The 16,090-nt window shown below is 38.3% G+C and overlaps 1 protein-coding gene across 21 annotated transcripts in view; it reads right to left on the bottom strand.

Moving 5' to 3' along the window:
- Positions 1–16,090, bottom strand: part of GIGYF2 (GRB10 interacting GYF protein 2) — an 80,575-nt gene that overhangs the window by 45,491 nt on the left and 18,994 nt on the right. For 20 of the 21 annotated variants that reach the window (XR_012836703.1, XR_012836704.1, XR_012836705.1 and 17 more), the window contains 3 exons: positions 12,196–12,304; positions 5,060–5,171; positions 4,462–4,502 (listed from right to left, as the gene is read on the bottom strand). Coding sequence is in view for 15 of the 21 variants with exons in the window: in XM_075760786.1 (XP_075616901.1) it covers positions 4,462–4,502; positions 5,060–5,171; positions 12,196–12,304 (262 nt within the window). In the remaining 6 variants the exon portion in view is untranslated. The remainder of the gene's footprint in view (positions 1–4,461; positions 4,503–5,059; positions 5,172–12,195; positions 12,305–16,090) is intronic. The other variant, XM_075760797.1, reaches the window with a different exon arrangement.

Below are 16,090 nucleotides of genomic sequence, written 5' to 3'. Positions count from 1 at the left end.
CTCAAGCCCCAACTCTGTTAACAGAGGTGTGTTCACAACCCAAGAGTGGTTAGCAAAAAGCTACTTCGTGTTAGGGTCTGGGGAAATGGGAATAGCCCCATAGAAGCATTTCACACAGGCAAGAGGAACGAGACAGACTGCCTACATTTTCATTGCAATTCAGCTCTCCTTCCAAAATTGTTGAAGTATTGCCTCCCCACAGACCTTGGATAGATTTGGTTTTATCACAGATACTCTCAAAATCTCTGTTTTAAAATTTAATTTTATGTAAAAGCATTCATGAATATTGTGGAGCTTAGAGAGCAACACACTATCAAGTTACATTGCCTTCATCCCTACTTTTCTCAGCTGCTGACCCATATACAATCTAAAGATCCCTTTTCCACCTTTATATCAGTACCAATCATTTTTAAGTATTTCTTGCAAGTGTTATTTCCATGTTCTCTACCAACATAAGAAATTGAGAACAGTCCTACAAATTAAGAACCAGTGCAAGAGCAGTAGAACAGATTCCTGTGTCAAGTCTGAAATATCCATTTAGGAAAAAAGAGTGGTATGCTGTGTGAGGTATTGTTCTTCCCATATATATCACATACTTCAGTCTCAGACAAACCAATTGTTCTAAAATTCAGATGCATAGTCCCAACAGGACAGCACTATAATCTCACCATTACAGCCAAAGCTATAAAAAGGTATTTCTAATTTCAAGTAACATCTAATCAAAGTGTGGGCTGCTTCATTTGGTTTCTAAATGACTTGATACTTTTAAATTTGTCCTTTTTTGTAAATAATTTTCTATTTATAGATTCGGTTTAAAAGGGGGCACAACAGCAAGTATAAAGAAAAAATATGTTTAGTACACACTAAATGCAATCTTCAAATATTATTTTGGAATGTAAAGCTGAAGACTACTACCAGAGCAAATTAGACAAACACAACTGTGTAGTTACTTCAGAACAGCTGCAGAACAAGGGGTAGACAAAACACCCATATTGCTTTTACAGTTCCAGAGAACTGGTGAACCATGGACATCTGATAAAGTATTGGAAATATGCCATGGCCCAAATTGGAATACAAGGCTAGAAATTTGCTGATGGGCCCTGATGCAACAAAATCGCACTCTACACTTTGGAACATTGCAAGAGCAAGCTGGTGATGCACTTCTTGATAGGGAGGTAGGGAAGAAAAACAAGCCAGGCAGAGTAGGGAAAGTGCAATTCAAAGAAATTCAACATCCTTTTTATAGCCACTTGAATACCCTTTTTATATTCAAGTTTTCTTAACCTAACCAAAAAATACATGTTAAACAGAACTCAGTCAGGTTCCACAACTGACTTACTAAATGTCTTGTTTAATCTACATTACAATTATTTACTACCAGTGTATAATTGCTGGTAACTAGTCAAATCCCCTCAGCTACTAAGCTGGTATTGGTCAAGAGGCTGCAGAGAAAATTAAGCAGCTTTTGTGCAGTTCTAAAAGACAGCCATGATCAAGAAAACAACTTGCTCATTTTCTTTGCTAATGGCCTCAGCTTTCCAGAAGCGATTTGGGTTCTCAATGAAGTCTGTCAGAACTGTGACAATCTGCAACACAAACTCACAAATACTTTGTGCATCTTCAATTTGCATACTGAAACTGGGAAGAGATATTGTTTATGTTGAGAATCAGTCAAATGTGAACTTGCAAACTGTTGTGAGCACTGAAAAAGCAATCATTAATTTTTAAGAACAGCATATTGATCATATTTGAGAAGTAATTCTTTGTTGAAGGGCTACTACTTTTTTTAATCTCATGATACTAAATTGAAGGGTTCTTACATTGTCATCCATTGTGAATGTCCACAAGAGTTTAATATTTGACCTCTTATTAATTCTGTAATGTCATCACCCAGAACAAAGAATACGAAAAAGCTGGCAACTGAGTAAATTACGTAATTTGAGGCTAATCCAAGGCCCTATGAAAGAGCAATGAAAAACTGAAGCACAATAAAGTTAGAGGTTAAAATCCTAAAATAAAGAGTTTAACTAGGGTAACATAAGCCAATACACTCATCTGCTAAAGCACGTTAGCCTGAATTATAAACTGCATGTCACTTCACTCCCTGATTTTTCTGCTTCCACTGCTTTGTGTGGTATACAAGTGCTTGGTATTAACCTGAGACTTCTTTTGGCACATCTGTATCCTTATCTCACACTCAAACTATTTTGTCATTGGAAACTCTTTACTTAACAGTAACTATTTGTTCATTAATCAAGGCTTGAGTCAAAACAGACCAACACCTTCTGTTAACATTTTTGTGCTCCCCACCTTATTTCTCTTTGAAGGTAAAAAGGAGAGAAATGGTTCTCTCGCTTATTGGAACATTAATCTCGAACACAGAGATATGCAAACATAAATTACTATTGTTAAAACATTTTTTTTAAAAAAAATATTAAAACTTCAGAAAGATTGCAGGTCTCTTGCCTCTACCATACTGTGCTACAGAGTTTTTAGCCAAATAAGATCAAACTAGAAGAGAAGTAGAACAAGAGACTTAAGAGGAGCGATCAGGTACCACAGAAAGCTTCATGATTTGAGAATAAGCACACCACCCCTCACAATAAACCAGGACTTCCAAAAAAGCACACGGGGACACCATCTTCTCTAGAAAATGCTTCACAGATGTATTCCAAAGTCCTAATCGCTAGTAGCTGCTACCAACAGGACATGCTCCATACTAGCTGAAGCATTAACCTCCATGTTCAGACAGAAGTCAGCTCCAGTAAGGACATCTTGCATACTGTAAGTTCTTCTCAATTTCAACTGAGAGATACATCTCATCCTAAACTGACATGAAATATTTTTATCACAGTCTTCATGAAACATGTAGTACATTCTACAGTCTGGATCTGGAAGTGGTGTAATTTTATCACAGAATGGGAAGGGGCTAAATAAATAAAATGGAATTGACTGTGGTAGTTATTACTTTTATATCCATTTGTCTTTTGTAAAAAAATGCAGTCCTGAAATCTCAGTAGCACTTATTTTTTCCTATTTTCACTTTTTTCCAAAAGGCCTCTGAATAAAGATGCACTGAAAGTCTGAAGTTTCACTACTGGCATTTAAAGATGGACAATCTCTGACCAATCTCAAGTTATTTTTAGAAGTAACCTCTTTTTAAGGAAAACAAGCAACATCTTAGTTTCGTGTTAACTTTCAACTTAAAAACCAGAAAAATAAAAGCACTCTTTAAAATACATGAAAATCAGTTCCTACATGGAGGGAGGATTGGGAGGGCTTTGAGAGCAAACATGGCAATTTAAGACTCCTAAGGCATATGCCACCATGGTAATCTGGAAGATTATAACAATGGCAATTACACTACTTTCACTAAAAAAAAAAAAAAATATCGACAGCTAAGCAGGGCTTCAAATACATTCCTGTCAACTTGAAATCACAACTGAATCTCTTTGGTTTTGTTTGTTTTGAAATTCAACATGCAACTGTCTTTTCTGACCTCTGCTTTATCAGTAGGTTCTTTCAAAGACCAAAAGATTCTCTGGGTCCTAAAAATACAAGACTCATTGTCAGCAAACTTTTACTAGTATAAACTCCTCACTAAGCACCGCTGTGGTACACACATGTAGAAATATGCCACAGAGAAAGAGCAAGGTCATAGCAGAGAACAATCAATGCATGATCCCACAAAGCAGAAAATCACTGCAGTTAGCATATAACCAGTCGATAGAAGAGAACTTCCTTGAACGTTCTTACCACTCTCAGAACACAGCTTTTACCGAAATGGGTATGTTCCATCTCCAACAGCTGAACATTCAGACAGACATACTGGGTCACAATTCAGGATCCAGTATTCTGCCTGAACGCGGCCAGTGTGAAGCATTTAAACAGAACAGGAGAGGAAAGGCAGAGAGGGGAGCCAGATAACCTGAACAGAAGATTTGTAAAATGACTTAAACTAATTTGACCAGACAGTAAATCCATCAGTATGGGAACCTCAGAATATTACTGCTGGGATCTACCTCACACTAGCAAGCATTCAAAAAAATTAACAGTGCACAAGGCCCCGAAGTACCAAAACAGCACATGCCAGGAACATTTAAAAGCTGCATTGAAAAGGCATATTGCCACAGCACACCTGGTGATCAGTACAGACTCCTTTCACAGAGGTACAGAAGTTTAGCTCCAGTAGACATCACATCTTAATTGAACCTACTTAACAGAACCTACTTACTGCAGATTTTTCTTATCCAAAACATTTAAACATCTAATAGTGAAAACAGCACAAAGAAAGAAAAACACCACTCTGAGAACACATTTAGGAACCTAGCATAGTATCATGGATCTTAACATCAATATACTTGGAGCAGTAAGAAAAGTTTATGTACATATAGATCCCTTCCCCAAAACATACCCTGCTCCTCCCTCCCATTTCCTGCCCATACAGTAACAAAACCATACCTGGATCTTTTCGCCCTGGTTTTTCAAAGCGTCTGTCTCCCCTAGAAAGGCAGAATAGAAGTTTCAAATAAGGTTTTGGAACTACTCCACTCATTTTAGGTATGGCTGGGTTTCTGGTTTTGTTGGGGGGGTTTTGTTTTAAGTCAGTAGGGGGCTTTTTTAAAATCAGAGCTTGATGGACAGTATCTTTAAAGGTCCAAGTGACAACTGAAATTTTCAGGAACACTGATACACACACAGCCTTTGGCAACTAGGTATGTTTTGAAATGTGACCCTAAGTACTGTCAACAATGTTGAGACTAAAATTGACGTGAATCCTTTAGCAATCCATCATTTCCACTGCAACTGTCATAATTTATGTTCTCTTAAAGTAGTTCCTTCTTCCCAGAAACTCAGCAGAAAAATTCTTTGCAAAAAATGCTCTTTTACTTGCTCCTGAGTTTTTAGAAACATTAGTGTGTTGACTCCATCTTCAAAATTGAGACACTCACAGATACACCTAACCACCTTTCCTAAAGTGTTTTTATCAAGTCAAAAGGCACAAATGGAAGCTGAGCAGGTGCATGTAAAAAACTTTAAGGGCTAAGTGTTCTGTTACCTTTCCTCCCAACTCTGTGATCTGTGCATTTCCCTGCCCCCTCCTCGCCCAAATCCACCCTCCACTTCATCAAAACTTCTTTGGTAGAAACCGCTTTCTCCTCGGCCTCTGCCTGAAAAGACAAAAAACACAAGTGTTTGTACAAATAATAATAGAAATTGAAAGAATCAGGTAGGTTTCCCTTTCCTGGTGTCCCTGTGAACTACCTTGCAGTCTTAAGCCCCAGTGAAATTATCTGGGGCAAAGGGAAAAAGGAACAAAGACTGAAAAAAGTCTTATGTAAAAATTCTTATCCAGAAGCACAAGATCAGACAGAACAGGCAAACAATTCTGAAATAAATACTATGCAGAAAACCACAGAAAACAGATACTTACCCAACAGAAGTTACCAAACAAGGATGCACAACATCCACACAGTACATGTGTACTTTATACTCACAAATACCAGATTGCTTTTAACAGTGGAATCCAGTATAATGACACTGCAGATGTACTCATAATTACTGCTGCCAAGGTTAATAAAGGAGACAGAAGATCAACCACTATTAAGTTCTAGTGATTCCCAGCAGAAATCTCCTCCAGTGGCAGTGGGGAGAAAAGAAGGATCATAGGATGGGTATCAGCAGGACAGCAGGAAGAACCCCAATAGCTACAGAACAAAAATTTTCCTCCTCACTTTTTCAAGAAATGATTCTCTGTAGGTGGCTACCAAGTATCAAGTCTCAAGCCAAAAAGTTACAGATGCATCCTCAAGTAAAGCATCCTGAAGCACATCTTCAGTGTTTGGGTAGGCATGGGGTGTTAAAAAAAAAGAAGAAAACAACAGAAAAACAACACCCACACACATCCCCAGACCTTTCAGATATCTTCCAGCACTGGTTAGATTAATGGCTGGGGTGAAGTTTCCAGATCTACAAAAGATAAACGCTGCTTCACAAAGCACTACAGCAGAAGAAATAGAAGGGTTTTTGTCAGCTAACTTACCATTTCAAGGATCTCACAGAGAGATGAAGAACAAGTGAAATACATCAATCAACTGGTTGTCAGAATAATGCTTTTCCTACATACACATGCAGTCTCTATAGTCAAGTCCAAGAACCTAAAAAGCACCTGATAAAGAAATTCTTGGCTGTGAAACTATTACAAAACTCAATCCTTTCATATTTCTCTCTTCCTGGCTTTGAGAAAACAAACGCCTCAAAGGATGAGGTGTAAACCTGGCCAGGGATCCAGAGGAATAAGACACAATGACCAAATGAAACAGGAAATAAACACTTTGAGAACGGACTCTAGCCTCTGTAGTCTTCTGAAGAGACTAATGATAACAAGCCGCTACATCTAAAAATCTAAAGACGCATCAAGGAATGCATCAAGGAATTGTACCATATTTCAGTGTCTTATGAAAAGAGGCTCTAAAAAAAAAAAGGAAATAACCAAGGCAGTTGCAACAGTTTCTCTACTATCCCATACCAAATCTCGTGCCAAAAAAGAACTTTCTTTCCAGGCAGAAAAAAAGAAAACCAATCCCCAGATAATCCAGTCAGACTCCTCAAATACACACAGACTTCCTATCAGGCAGTACAGGTTACAGGGTGTATAAGGAAGCCACAAAATTAGTATCTGTACAGTTTCTCCTTAGGCTTCAGAAATGGGATTAAACATCCTCTTTGGACAAAACTATCCTGTTCCTAGCACCAGCAAAGCAGTTCAGTGGCAGATCTCCTTGTCACAGAGATGCAGACTTCCTTACCACAGAGTTTTGGGGATGCTTAAGTTCAGATGGAGACCAGACAAACTCATAAAAGATAAATAACACTGAGATTTACTAAACACAGAGACCACATCTGGTTCAGGAAATACACTGAGCTGCAAACATCTGGAAGCTGAGCATGTATGTGATGTTTCTTCACCTTTGTATTTTTACACCGCCCTTTTCCTTTTGCCAAGGTGTCCTCTTTTGGCTGTTGCTAGAGGCAGAGTATTGAGTTAAACAAGCCCTTACCCGATACAGCATAGCTGTTCTCAGACAAAGTCAGGTGGAGACAGCACTCAAAGCAAGAGAGATTAGTATCAGACCTACGACTGTCCCAGAACATGAATACTTTCACTATGGCAAGTCTGATACTGCAAGGTTGACCACAGTCATGAGTGCAAAAAAAATTGCAAAGGCCAGAAACAGTAAAGATGTAATACAACATCAAAAGTAGCACAATGTTTATCCAATTATGGTATTGTGGGTCCCCTAAGGTCCTGGAAAAGGACTCCAAGCTGTTATTCTTTGTAACTAAAGCCCAGGAAGGTTTAAGCATCTCATGCAATGGCAATCTTTGCCTAGTTTCTTCACTACACAAAAGCTCTCCTCCTTCCTCTCACAGGAGATAATAAAGCAAAAACAGTTCACAAGAGAAAGCCACAGGCAGGTAGAGTCAAAACAGAACGAAGGCACTGACTCATTTCGTGTCTGAGGTAGCGGAGATGGAAAGTTGCATGCACTTTTCCAACAGAAACAACCGGTTGCCCTTTTCTGTTTTTTACAGTGAGTGACAGCAGCGTTTATAGTGGTCCCCTTGCAGTGTAAGCAAGCATGAATGCACACTGATTACTGACAGCAGACACAACTAGCAGACCCAGAAGGCTGGTCATATGGGAGATTTCATCAGCAAATAAAGCTAATGTCCTGTATAAGGGGGAGAACAGAGTCAGTTGTTTTAACAGCAGCATGGCTTACAGCAGCTTTAGAAGTATGTGAAACAGCTGCCTGAGAGACCTCTCTCCACTTACCCCCTCTGTGTCACGGTTCATCAATATTTCAGATGTGCTCAGCCACCGAAATGGTCCGAATTAAAAGATAACCTTGCAAAAGGTCCAAACAAATGACCCCATCAATTCAGGTCAAGGATGCCTGTAGGACCACAGCAGTCAAATTCCAGTTGTACTGATACCACGTAGTATAGGACCTATTTAAGCCACCTTTGCCCTGGTTGTGTTGTCACCCTCCTCCACTGCATTCTACAAGGCACACCGTCCAGTTGCGACAACAAGATGTGCCCATTCAACACTACCCAGCAGAACATGCAGTTCACATGCAACTCCAGTAGAAACCAAGTAGACCACTGCATGAGAAGCATATTGCGTTAAAACAGATCCCACCAAGCTACAAAAGATAAGTAGCTAGTTAAGGAAAACCACAGTGTACAAAGTCAATTATTTAGCAAGTATTAGGGAGATGAGTCTGACCTCAAAGTGCACACTAGGACACAGCTAATACTGATAACAGAACATATGAAAAATGCTTGCAGAGAGGATAAAACTGCACATAAAAGCACTGTTCACCATTCTGTTTCTGCACTTCTTGGCTTTTTTTGTGGCTAACATATCTAGAATGACATGCTTATTTTAAATAGAATGCCACTTCCAAAAAAGTGTCTGGCACACAAGGAGCAGACTTTCTAAGTGCAGATGTTGCACAAAGTAACGAATGCAAAGTCAACAGATGTCAATAAACCCTTCCATTTAAGAACTGAATGGAGCAGCATGTCATTTATATTTTAGTAATTCCTTAAAAGCCTCAAAATAAGGACCTCAATCCACTGGATATTGTAATCCTAACAGCCAAAAGTCTCTAACCTGAAAAACAAGTCTGAACTTAAGTAAAAAACACAAGACACAAGCAAGAGAGCAAGAAGCAACACACACAGTCATTCTAATTGTCATTACAAAAAAAAAACCCAACACAATACAACAAACAAATTCTTGAAATTACAGCATGACTGGAGTTTAGGATCTATGATCACAGCCACAATACTGTGTGGGAAGACCAGAATGACCGTAGTTCAACTACTGCGGGTTAGGTATGGGAACTTTCCACTTTCCAACAGCAAAGACAGATCACAAAGGGGAAAGAGGGTGGGAAGGGAAAGAACTCTAATGGGAAGCAAAGTACCCTTCATAAGGGTCTTAACCAAAAAGGAGAACAGCTACAAAACAAGGTGTCTGTAAGCTTACAGCCCATTCCATGGACTATTTAAATCTCTCCTGTCTGAGGCTCTTATTCATGAATGTTGACATTCCAGCCCAGCCAGCACAAAGCACAGGGCTTAACTGCACACCACAGGGAGCTCCCAGGAAAACAAGTCAATTAGAAAAAAGGTCACGTGCAAGTACTTGGTTTCTTTAGAGAATATAACTTCAGAACTAAATCAAATGTTTTTGGACTTATGTCTCCACCTAAGACACATACAGTATTAGTGATGGCAGTTGCACACTGCAAATGGTTTAACAGTAACACCAAGTTGTATTTCAGCACAGAGTCGTAAAAATTCTAAACAAAAATCAAAGCAACTTCCACACAGTCATCACTTTCACATCAGCTAAACGTAATTGTTGTAAGGCTTGGGGTGACTGTTGAGAAAATATTTATTGAGTGTTATGTTGTAGTTTTAAATACTGATAAGAGAAGTCACATTTAGAGTTCTAACAATAACCTTCCTTTACCAGCACCTCATCCATTCTTCCCTTTGCCAATCTGTCACTGTGAGAGTCCCTCACAATCCCAAATGCTGGAAAACAATTCTGTGATTTGTGCCTTAGTGAAGGATCTTAATTAACAAATCTAATTGTACATGCAAATTCTTCCCTGAAGTTACTGTTGTGCAAGTCACTTCAAGACAGTAATCTTGTTTTGGTAAAGCTGAAGCCGGCATTTGATCAGCAGCAGCTCTGTTGCATACAATGATGTAAAGTTCATGAAAAAACACTAAATAACCTTTTGAACCCAGGCAATTTTGCAATGCAATAAAGTGTTTTCCAACTGTTAAGTGAAGCAGTTCATTTAGTGAAAAAACTAAATTCCAAGTCCTTTTCACTATAACTTGAAAAAACAGAACTGCATTTAAAGCTTGCTACTTGCAAGCAACACATTAGTTTTGTAAGTTAGGTGTCAACAGTCCTACACTGAGCTTTGCATAAATAACCATTAGAAACAGAGTCCTTAATTACAACATCACCACACGTGTAATTACAAAAAAATGTATAATTTTGTCCTGGCAGAAGCCCTAATTTGTTTGCTGAGATACAGAAACTTCGGGAAGACTCATCATGCCTAAAGCCCAAGACTAATTGCTCATGGAAAGAAAAGGGGAAGAGTGGAAGCAGCAACCAGGATCAATGACAGAGGGAAAGCTCAGTAATTTACAATTTTGAACTGTATCAAGAATGAAAAATGAACGGGGTAAAGTGGAGAAATGTGTCCTTTACAGCTTAGCAGAAGATAAGAATGACAGAGTAGCCTAACAAGCACAGCACATTCGTACAAATTAAGAGAAAAACATCAAATGAGGATGAAAAGTAAGTGAAAAGATTAATTTTGCAACAAAGTTCTTGAGCTGGTATTTCTTAAGATATCTTAAAAATTAAGTATGAAAACCAGGAATACATGCAGTAGAAGCTTTCAAACAGTCTTAATACTGCATAAACTTTAAGATCTGTCCACTAAAGTGTAATGAATCAAACTTTATTGCCAAACAAATTTCCATGCATACTAACAGACTCAATAATAGAATTACTGGATTAGGAGCCATATTCTGCTACAGTGAACCCTATGACCTCATTGAAACCAGTGGGGGCAATTAAAAAGCAATCCACTGCTCACTGCAGAAGGATGACATTCATTGTCAATGGTATAGCAACAAAAGAAAGGAAAACTTGATAAAAGAAAGAAAAATAAAGCGTTTGGCAAATTAGAAATGGACAAGGTATCTTGATACTGAAACCGGAGAGCACATCAGTGGTCATATGATCTCAAATCACCAAATTTTAAGCAGTATTCATTTCATTTGCAGAATTAAACCTTAAAAAGCTAATACACATATTCCTAGCAAAAGCGAAACATGGATAGTAGCAATGCAATACACACATTAAAAACACACAGCAAAAAAGTAACAGCTTTCAAATGTACAACAGAAATATAACAAGGTATATATAAGTAAGAGCATGACCCCACATCTATATATGTGCACAGACTTCTTTTTTTAATTAAGCCCTGAGCTTTGGGCAAAGACAATGATAAATAAGGGGAAGTGACAGGAAAATCTGGGGATAGCCTTGTAAAAGTTTAAATGTATACGCTTTAGCTGGGAAGCAACCACAAGAGGACAGATGACAATCTACAAATATCTGAAAGATGTAAGGCAAGAAGAAACAAAGATTAAGGAATGAGAACAGCAATGAGAGAACAAATTAAGTCAGAACAGAATTCTGGTCAAGCATTTAATTACATATGGAAGTGATTTCTGAAGATGTTATTGAAAGTATCACCAGTTAAGGACCTTTAGAATTACATTAGAAAGGACTCTAAGAGAAACCTCACCTAAGCATCTTCAAAGACAGAGGTTACATGATTAATTACTCCTGATATTTCCAAGTTATTAGCTTCTTAGTATTCTAAATGTAACCCATCATATTTATATATAAGCCCCCCAAAATAGTGTTCACAGCAGTATGCACATTGAAGGGAACTGCTAAGATAAATTCTGGATTTAACAATTTGTTTTGAATCTAGTGATACAGCTTGAGGACATTTTCTCAATTCATTTGCAAAGGTTTGAAGTGATCCAGGATGAGACATCACCTGTAGTGATGCACGAAAATTGGCAAGATTCACATTTCTCCCAAATTTAATTATGTCTTTCCATTAACCTTCTCCTGTTTATTCATAAAAATGACTTTTCAGAACATTAAACACCACCTACTACAATCTTAATGTTTTAAATACATTTGTGGATTCTTTTCCCCTTTCCCTACAAATTTTATACCTTTAATAAAGTTATTTCTAACAATTCTGAACCAAACAATCTCCTATTCCACCTCAAAACTATATTTTGCTTTTACTGTCAGATTGGTGGGCATGGAAAAAGGCACCTAACACAGGTACCAGATGTGCACTAAGGTGCACAGAACAATCACTAAACATAATATTCATTCTTTAACACCACCTTCTTGGAAACGTTTCAAAACTTTAAGGGAAAAGAAACCAAGCATGAGAAAATCTGGCTATAGCCAAGCTCCATCTAACATCTTTCAGAAGCTTTAGCCTGGATCACCTGCATACATCGCAGCACATCCCACTAACTGCTCACCTCGACCTCTAGAGGAACTTCGACCTCGAGGAGCCCCTACCACTGTTCCTCCTCCACGTCCCGTCAACCGCAGGACAGCAGCACTGTTTACAGACATCGAGAAATTTCTCTGCCAAGAAGAAGAAAAAGCCAACGTGAGATTCTATTATAATAAACAGAACCGGAAACAAATTTCCTGAATTTAGCAAATCCTAAATTTAGCTTAATACTAGCTTTACTTTCTTTGTGTTCATTACAAATTCTCTACAACTGAAACTAACAAGGATTCCTTGGAGACATGAGTAGCTGAAGCAGCCTATAAAAGGATCTTGGTCAGTATTAGTGCTTCCAAGTTACTTACCTGAAATTTCCATGCTCTGAAGGTAGCAGGTGAGCACCTACTTCTTTATCAGATGATTACAGCACAGAAGTATTAGAACATCAGCAGCTTTAAACACAGCCATTCGGTTGCAAAAAAAGATTGGCACCTGTCTATACCTGACACCATTAATTAATAGTAATTCTAAACTGACTTCTTAAGCAAAGCAGGAACATGTAAAGAATAACAGAACTTGAATAATATTATATTTACCAATATCCTTTGCCAAAATGAGTCTTTTTTTATCTACATGTATCATAGGAGTAACATGCTTTGGGGAAAACTAAGTGTATTTACAACTTCTGAAATTTAAGTGATAGTTGTTTTAATAAGCCAAACACCAGTAAAATTCAACTTTAATATGAAATAATCACTAAAGAAAAAGCTATTTCAATAAATAATGGATAATTATAACTAACTCTGGCTCCATTCTGTGAGCGCGAATAGTTGGAAAACTGGGCCAAAGAATTCAGGAGCACATTCAGAAACATTAACACACACACACACTTTCTGAATGCAAGTTTTAAATAATTAGAATGCAAAGGACCCCAAACAGCTGTTATATCAGGCTTCTTGATAGGAATTTAAAGGAAGCAAATTGCTTATGTGAACTCATCTGAATTACTATGACTTTGAAGGTCTTCAGAGAACAATGAGACAAGCAGTTATATACTATTTAAAATCTAAATGGCTAACATCAAAGCCAACAAACAGCTGAAGGAGTTTTAACCCATTTCAGAAACAAGCCTAACTACTTGATATGTTCCTCCTACAAAGTAGATCTTCCTTCAAGAGAGAACTGGTAACTAAACAAACATGAGGGGGCAGGGGGGGAATCCTGTCATGCATGGCAAAATAGCAAGGTCAGCTTCCAGTAAATCTGATTCTGTTCTCCTAGCTAGCTCTTAAAGTTTAACAACCGTTTCAACAGCAAGTCAGAATGAACCACCCCCCATTTGCCTCTAAGCAAATCGCCACCTTTGCTGCTGTTGATACTTCCGCTTTTTTTATGAAGTGGTGAAATATTTTGTACAGAAACAACTTCAAGATGTTCATCAGATTCAATGTCTTGCATAGGAGATTACTTAATTTTGGATGCCTTACTTTTCCAATAAGAACAAAATAGTAATCTCACTCCCCTTCCCAATTTTTATTTGGCTTGTCTGCCTAAAATCTGAACAAATTCTCCCTCCCCTCTGTAGACCTTGCCATGGTGAAGATGCAATCCTTGTAATGTGCATAGTGATAATCATCCACATGGTAAAATCACAATAACTAACAAAAAAGCAAAAAATATCCTACTATTCATTAGCATATTACTTCAGTGTCCATCCCTGATAATGCACACCAAAGAGTAAAGCTGCCCCAAAACAGGGGCTTACTTAATTCTTTAGTAGCAAATGGAAAATGTCCCAAGAATCAGACACCAAATATAACCAATGAGGACACAAAAAAATTCTCCATTTTATTCAGCAAGAGCTCGAGACTCCGTTACTCCACAAGTAGATAAGATTAAGACAACTGAATTTTTTCCTAAGGCAAATAGGAATAAGGGGAGGGAGGCAAAGGAACATACGTTGCATATTGCCAGTGGTTGTTGGTGGAAACCTCTGTTAAAGCTACCTACAGAAACCTTCTTTTCTTCAAAAGACAGTTCCCTGGAAACAGATCTTGGACAAATCTATGATGTCATATAACAAAACCAACTACAAGGTGAATCAGTTGAGCTCTAGGTTAGCTCAGCATCCATACCACCAGGAAAGTGACATTCTACATAAAAAGGATAAAAGAGACCAGCAACTCCATCCAAAGTATATCCACATCCTGTAATAGGGAATACTGTAGCCATGACTAGTTGAATTCCACAGAACTAAACAAATTTTAGCTGAAATTCATATAGATGACATTACCTGTCATCCATCTCTAGATAACACATCTTTAAATCAGCTCGAGACAAGTTCTTCCTGGACATACTACACATACAACTACAATGCTATCAGGTGCATAACTCTCAGGTTGCAAGCAAGAATTGCTCTGAATCCAAGCCTAGAGTGAGCCTGACAGGTTCACCTTCAACTGAATACTACCCTGAAGCACAAGTGTTCTGATCAGCCTGTCCTCTACAGGACTCCCAAATCTCCGTGCCTCATGTTCTGAGAGGATACTACTACCTTCAGTATTCACAGAGAGGACTCAAAGGTGTTTTAAACTGTCTTTTATCAACCTTAGATGAAAGAGCTTTCCTGCACCATGACTAGCAGCAAAACTATTAATATTCTCCTCAGGATCACTTTGGAACATGATTCCTGATAACAGACAATGTTTATTGTGTCATGGGAAACAAATACCAGGAATTTCTGGTAGCTTAAATAATGCCATTCTCTTGGTATCTCAAATCAGGCATGAAGGGGGGAAGAGAGATCTTCAGACAAGCAAAACCAGATTGTTCACATCATCTGGGTTCCTAAGAAGCATTAAAGGAAGGACTTTCTTAAAAAGGGAATATGGACCTCTTCTTTCAGATTAAGATTTTTGTGGAGATTGCAGAGACCAGTTAAGCCGACCATGAAGACTCCTGTGATTACAAGTGAAAAGGAGCAAGAAAAAAACCACTGTGACACAGCGCACACCAACTCCTCTGAAGTTTTCAAGACTAGTGAAACTCTGGGCACTGCAACACAGCACCACCTATCCCTGAAGCTCAGCAGCACTTACCATCTCATCTGTACCAAGAGGCTACTCAGCACATTTTCAATACCGTAGCCTTAAACTCATATTACTCCTCTTGGAGAGTATCTTGACAGTCACCAGAAGTCAACATCCCCTTTAACCATAAAAGGCTTGTAGTTTATTCTCTGAAGGACTCCACTATGCATCAGCAAAAAAATACGTCCAAAGGTATTTAACACCAAGGTTCAATATTTTGGTGTGCTACTGTATGTCTGGCTGACCATTTCCTGGGCTTGCTGCCTGAATTCCTCCTGTTCCCACTGCAGAGTGGGAGCTGGGCTATGATTTCCCATAAAAGCATATTGTCAGTCTCAGTTGCCTTTTAAGGCTAACTATGACATGAAATATCTACAGTGTATTCCCATGAACTTAAATATGACTACTGATTAAAAGCTGAACTATTAGCATCTTACATCAAAGGACAGCATCCTAAAAAGACACAAGAAATATGAATCAACTCTGAAAAGGAAGGAATTCCAGAAGAGGTAAAGATGGTATGCCACAATACCTGGGCACAAAAAGATGATGAAAAATTCAAGAATACAATAGCACGGGGCAAAGGAAGAAGGATGCTCTGAAATCTTAAACTAAGACTCCCCACCACTGTAAAAATCAAATTACACTTAAGTCAATAAAAATACTCAGCTTCCTATTAGAGAAGAAAAAAATACCAAACCACCGTACTCTGAAGAAAAGTACTAAGAAACATGACAAACCAGAGAGCAACTGCAAAATCAAAAGTTCTGACAGCCATAAAGGAGTCAATTCAGAGTCAAAAGTCAGAGGCATTTATCCAGAGGGGGATGG

This window comes from Balearica regulorum, chromosome 9 (assembly GCF_011004875.1).
Source record: "Balearica regulorum gibbericeps isolate bBalReg1 chromosome 9, bBalReg1.pri, whole genome shotgun sequence".
Classification (NCBI taxonomy): domain Eukaryota; kingdom Metazoa; phylum Chordata; class Aves; order Gruiformes; family Gruidae; genus Balearica; species Balearica regulorum.
Note: the sequence above shows the minus strand (reverse complement) of the source record. Positions and strands in the feature narration are given on the sequence as shown.